The sequence below is a fragment of the Dermacentor variabilis genome, chromosome 3 (genome assembly GCF_050947875.1).
Source record: "Dermacentor variabilis isolate Ectoservices chromosome 3, ASM5094787v1, whole genome shotgun sequence".
NCBI lineage: Eukaryota > Metazoa > Arthropoda > Arachnida > Ixodida > Ixodidae > Dermacentor > Dermacentor variabilis.
In genome coordinates this window covers 35,420,972-35,427,132 of record NC_134570.1, presented here as the reverse complement: position 1 = coordinate 35,427,132, position 6,161 = coordinate 35,420,972, and the positions used below count along the sequence as shown (strand labels likewise).

The 6,161-nt window shown below is 47.0% G+C and overlaps 1 protein-coding gene across 1 annotated transcript; it reads right to left on the bottom strand.

Annotated features, from left to right (window-relative positions):
* Positions 1 to 879: 879 nt before the first annotated feature.
* Positions 880 to 5,872, bottom strand: LOC142575408 (transcription factor HES-2-like). The gene is made up of 2 exons (XM_075684765.1): positions 3,912 to 5,872; positions 880 to 2,960 (listed from the first exon to the last, which is right to left on the bottom strand). Exons 1-2 carry the CDS (start codon positions 4,102 to 4,104, stop codon positions 2,497 to 2,499), a joined length of 657 nt encoding a protein of 218 aa, XP_075540880.1. The 5' UTR covers positions 4,105 to 5,872; the 3' UTR covers positions 880 to 2,496.
* Between the last annotated feature and the right edge of the window lie 289 nt (positions 5,873 to 6,161).

The window sequence follows — 6,161 nt, the reverse complement described above, 5'->3', positions numbered from 1 at the left end:
AAACGATTGATCACTAAACAGGGGTAGAATTCGCAAAGCTTTTCGTTCCTAAGAGCTATCTTCCATTGGCTGGCCGTCGCCGTTACTAATAAGATCTTAAACATCACGATTAGCTGGTAGCTGCTCTTAAAGAATAGTTCTAGCGTAAGATTTCTTTTTTGTGAGTACGGGCCGAGATCATAACGAGCCGGGACACGAGCCTGGCCCATCATGAACTGATCTTTTGTAAGAAACGTTTTGTTAATGCGACCGATGACTCTCCACAGTGCTTTCTCGTTGCATTTCTCATAAATCTCGAACACACACTTCAACAAGTTATTTGAAGCAGATACATCACGTCGCAATAAAACGCGAAGAAGAAATAAAGGAATGCATATCACGCTTGACTACTTGAAAATAAGATGTCTGAACATGACCTAGCCGGAAGGGGATAGCACTCCGGGGCTGACTCTTCCGGACATTGTCACATAGCTCCATATTGTCGAATTAGCCATATTGGCAGCTTTGATTGGTCCAGAGGGCTGCTACGGACTCTCTGATTGGCTCAAGACGCCGTCATTACAGAATTCGAAAAAAATATGGCGGAATCTGACGGTGGTCCCCAATAGCATCCTGGCTGGAAAACTAAGCTTGCTTTGTGAATTTATCACCTCAGTGTCATACACAACTGCGAACGTGGAAACGGTCATTCGACTTGTATTTTGTTTTCTCATGTTCGCGTTTCATTCTGACTTGTGTATACCTTCTTCTTTAGAGTTTCAGTTACGCATGTCGCAGAGTTGTAGAAGCTCTTATAACATGACGGGATAAAACATGCACTTTGTACCAAACTCTGCTGTTGACAGAAAGAAATAAGGTAGACGATGCCAAGGATTTCAACTCAACATTTATTGTCATTGCTTCATCAGGTGACAGTTTACTTACTTCACGTAGTGCTCGCTCTGCGGCAGTCATAGGTTAACAGCGCATCTCAAGCCTCTTTAACATGCACATATTTTTCAGTGCGCTTAGTGCATAACATATCTGACTATATCACGTGGGCTGACACACTCTCTAAACATATCTGGATGAAATTATCCTGAACAAGAAGTCTTGTTCCTTTATTATTTACATATTTACACATCAACGCGTTTAACACGCAGTGTCGTCCCAGTAGGGACGTTAATAAATACGGATGCAAAAAATCACGCAACGCATCACTAAGTTCAGCAAGTGACCCATCGCAACAGACACGTGATCAACAACAGGAAGCCTATTAATATGCATATCGTTAAAGAAATAAAGGCACCTGACTCCGACTTCTGTTTGCCAGATGATTGGATCCGTATTTCCTTTGCGTCAGCAGCTCAAAAGCTTGCACAGACATCACGACAAGTAAATTCTAATCTTAGCGGCTATGGCTACCTTCGCGTGAAATCTTACGCATAATGTAGCGCTTAAGAACGAAGATAATTTTAATGGCCTTTATAAGTTAAACAACTTCTTACTTCAGTTCTTTGGTATATAGCGAAAAGATTTCGATCTCTGACATTTCAAGCCACTTAGACTTTGCAAAAAGCAAGGGTGCAACAACTATCTAGGTCCAATAGCGTATGAGCGTTTTTTAGGCGATAAATGAATGTTAGATATAAAATATCAGCACTGTCGGCCCTTGTGGTCTCGTTGGTTTAGCCGAATTGCTTAGGTATAGAGGTAGCACGACAAACTCGTGGGATGCGTTGTACGCAGGTATCCGCACCTTCCCACTCGCTAAACTGCTTGTTAACTAAAAGCCACACTTTCCTTCTTTACTTTTGATTACAGTGCCCTGAACTATTAATAAAGAAATACTGCATCAATTGTATAGCACGTAGGTATGTTAACCTTGTCGGCATAACTTGTTTCATAATAGTGTAGTACAGAATACTTTCTATGACTGCTCTAGTTGTGGCATTTCACTCGTCCTCAGAACAGCTCCTGATTTTGATCAGGTACATCAGGAGGAGGAGGAAATAAAGAGAGAAGGCAGTGATGTCAACCAGAAGTGCGTTTGGTTGGCTACCTTACTTTGGGGGACGGGGAAAAGGGCGAATACATCAGGAGGGATACACAAGACAAGTACTCATCGGATTTTCCCGACAAGCAGAATATCGTGATGCTTTCACATTACTTTGAACAGCTTTCAATCTCCGTCTAGAAAAAAAAGGCTTGATAATAATGATACATCTAAACTTTATGCTATACGATCTCCCGTTTTAGAATGTCAACGAGCGATTGTAGCGCTGACCATGGTCATATACAGGTCGGTGTTGTGCGGTCCTGTTTTAGCGGTATATGGATGTCCTGTTATTGAATCACTGTTCTGTTGGAAGAATGCGTATCTGTACGAAGGAAACGTTCCGTTCAGCGCTTCTACGCGGATTGACAGAATTCGATAACAGCGTAACCAAACGGGAATTTCATTTGTTCTCGATCAGCAGGCGTTCTCGAGCGGCACACAGTCTCTGTCTCGTGCAGCTACCACGGCCTCCACATGGGCTCGTTCGAGCCGTCGGGGTCCAGCCGCTCGTCCCTGTGCAGGCGGTAGTCGCGAGGTTCGTCCTGACAACCGGAGCGCACGAATGGCTCGGCGTCCAGAGAGGCCGCGTCGCCGTAGTCCGAAGACGACGACTCCTCTTCGCTGGCGTCGCTCACGGAGCCAGCCTCGTAACGGTAATCGAGGAGCCTTGCGGGACTCCCGACTCCCGATCGCAGGTCCGGCGCGTCGCCGTTGGTCGACGAGACGGCCTCGTCCGCGTAGGCCGGCTGCACGCCGGTTCCGCCCGTGCTGGCCGCTAGGTGGTGCAGCCTGGACTGCAGGTGGGTGAGCAGGGTGTCCCGCAGCTGCGGCTCCATGGCGCTCGCGTACCGGGACACCTCGAAGACGCAGTGCCGGTAACCTTCGTGGAACCGCTGCGTGCGCTCGGCTTCTTCGTGGGAATCTGCAAAGCAATGGGTGTTGGGCATGTGGCAGTAGGCTTTCTGTAGTTATTTACGCAGGCATGCAAAGTGACGCAAGAAATTAAGTAAGGCGGTGCGTCAGCGCAGAGAAGGAACGTGTAACATTCCTTCTCTGCGGTGTTATAAAGGGGTTTAAAGAGGTTATGCCGAGATATTGGCGTATTTTATACCAGTCGAGAAGTTCGAGGCTGACAGGACAGAAATATATAAGTAAAAGAGTGTGACAGTGCACGCGCTCCCAGTGATAAGCGCAAGTGTGGAGCGCGCATGCGCCCTTATCTCATATGGTTTCTCGCTTACCATTTCCCTCTTTGCTTTGATATATATATATATATATATATATATATATATATATATATATATATTGTAATTGTGCTTTTGAACGATTATGAGAATAAAGATTTCCAATATCAAAAGTGAGCAGAGGCTAGAATTGCACTCTGTTCGCTATCCGCAGTGCGTGAAAAGCACTCGGCGATGTTAGTTAAAAATAGTGAATAGAGAAGTGAGAGCGCATTGTCAGAAGGAACATGAAATAAAGCCGGTGATGGAGATAAAACTCTGTCGCTATTTCACCAGACGAAAAAGAGCCGAAAGCAATTGACTGTCTCGACGCGGTTCGTATGTAATTATGATAAGCGCTAAAGATAAAAAAAAATCACACAAAAAGGACATAGAGACGAAAGGTATGAAAGCTGGAGTTCACGAATACCTTCGAGAACATTACTGGATAGCAGGTGGTATCGAGCTAGATGGTAACGAAGGGGCCGGTCACTGAGAACCAGTTCGTAAGAAAAAAGAAGGAAAAGCTTTTCGAATTATACGGTTCTCGTTGCTAATGAGTTTGGCAGTACCCCTGCTTGCATCATGTTCTTTCTCTTCACGACCTGCCAGCTTACACGGATGGCGAGAGGAAAGATGCCATTGCTTACCACCTTCGATGTGGAACTGCCGCTGGCGGAGGAACTTGACGGTCATCTCGAGGATGTCGGCCTTCTCGATGCGTTGCGACCGGGAGCTCTGCTTCTCAAAGGTGCCGCCGTCGTTGGCCATTAGGAACCGCTTCAGCTCCAAGAGGCAGTTGTTGATGCGAGCTCTGCGACGTTTCTCCATCAAGGGCTTCATCACCTAGCCGGAATGATTGAGAGAGAGAGAGAAAGATGCTGACTTTAACGAGAAGCTGTGGGTGTCTGCCTGGCGTACTACTCCAGGTGTCGGGTGAGAAATGATATTGTTGCAGACAATCGTCACAGAGAAATGATATTGTTACGCACAATCATCACAGAAACACCTTGCGGCACCAAATGCTAGCAGATTAGACCAATATATCGAGGCTGTAGTTCTTCGGTCAGAAACAAGGAAATAGAAATTGCCTAACAAGAGGTTATTACAGGCCTTTGTGCCTATTCGCGAACGGCTTGCGGTATAGCTGAACGGAAGTCGAACTAGTTTATTTTCGTAACAATTCGCTGAGCACACCTCAACAGTTTCTTTATCGGTTGCGCTACAACGTAACCCAGTGTTCAGTGTAGTGACTGTGGTTTCAAGTTCTGCAGTCGACCAGCATTTCAGCGAGAATCCACTGGTCTCACTCTTTAGCGTAAGTTGGCTTGTGTACATCCCCACTGTGCTTATGGGAGGTCTTTGACGAGTGGTCGAATTAAGTCGTAACAAAAATAACTAACAGTTTGAGGTGTTCAAGAACGGGCACCAAAGTTATGCATGAAGTATTTATCACCAGGGTTGTTAGGTACCTCATCATACAAGATTGCAGCAAACTCCAAATGAACGGTGTGGTCCGCTAAAAATATTTCTGTAGATATTTAGTAGCGTTTTCAACAAATAATATTCAGCCTGAAAGAACTTGTGACGTTGCTTTCTAGAGGATTTGATTTTTGCGGCCTGCAAAGCACTTTGTGTTTGGATGTGTGTGCGTTTGTGTCATGTTTTCAAAGCAACAATCGTAGCCAATAATCCGCAATTTTCATACGCGCTTGTCTCATCTTTATATTATTTAGTTCAACCTTTATCTTACATTACTTTCCTTCCGTATAACATGAAATGTCAATCAAAACTCTTATGCTCATACCTCCCTTTTTGCATACAACTTATTCCTCTACTACAGAAGAGACACTGCATTCTGACGAAGCGCATTCAAGGGCTAAGCAATGAGTTTTCAAGGAGTCTTCGTGGTATACTTGACAAACACAGCAGCTAAGGGCCTCTCACCTTTCTTCTGAGGAACGCCGTCGACTGTTGGTGGCACGTAGGCGACTGCATGATGACTTGGGTCGGGTCGTAAGCGTCTTCGCAATACGTCGGTCGAAGCTTCGTCAACAGCGCGGCATGTCTCGAAAACGGGAAGGACCAGAAGAACAACAACTCTCCAGGCCCGTAGGCCTAGCACGTAAGTCAAGCGAAGCGAGCGAGCTCACACAGGTTCTAGCGTCTTCGAAGGCAGTACACAAGTCCGCTCAGGCGCCCCTCCAGGGACAGTCCGAAACTCCGAAGCACGCGTGCGACGTGGCGCTGGGTCGGACGGGAGAGGAACCGCTGCCGTTTTGATTACGGAGAACTCGCGTTCTAACGCCGTCCCGAGTGAGCAGCTTTCTTTTCAAGGCACACGAAGACGTGGCGAGAAGGAAACAGGCGACATTGTTCATCGTTTTTCCCTTTTTATTTCCTTTTTTTGGTCACCATAGGTAGGGGGCAAGGGTCCTGCCGAAGGAAGGGACACCGCGCATGCCTCCCCGGCGTTATGTGGACACCCCCTTCTTGTGACCCTCCCCACAAGACCCCCGCCAATACTTCTACGCTCGCTCTGCGCACAAGAACCCGCTTCTCCTTGTTACGTGGGGGGAAGGGGGAGAAAGGAGGACCCCCCCCCCTTTTGGGGAAGATACCCCCCCGCTCCCAGTCCCGCCCACCGTAACCCTCCTGTTTTTGTGCTCGTTTCCTTTTGCTCTCTTCACCGTACCGTAGCTACGGTTTTCCTTTCTGCGCCCCGTGCCCAGTACCCTTCTCAATGTTGCCTCCCTTCTCCCCTCTTTTCTTATCGTTGTCGCTGTCGACGCGTTTTGTTGTTTGTCTATTAATCGCGCCCGCTTCTCCTCGTCCGGACCCCCGCTCCTCTTTTCTCGCGTCGCTAAGGAGCGTTTAGCAAGTGGTGTGTAGTACCCGCT

Bases quoted from the DNA above. Each gene is read 5' to 3' on its own strand.
- LOC142575408 (XM_075684765.1), bottom strand. From the start codon at position 4,104: ATGAAGCCCTTGATGGAGAAACGTCGCAGAGCTCGCATCAACAACTGC. The intron at 2,961-3,911 runs GTAAGCAATGGC...ATTGCTTTGCAG, and splicing joins GCAGTTCCACATCGAAGGTG to ATTCCCACGAAGAAGCCGAG.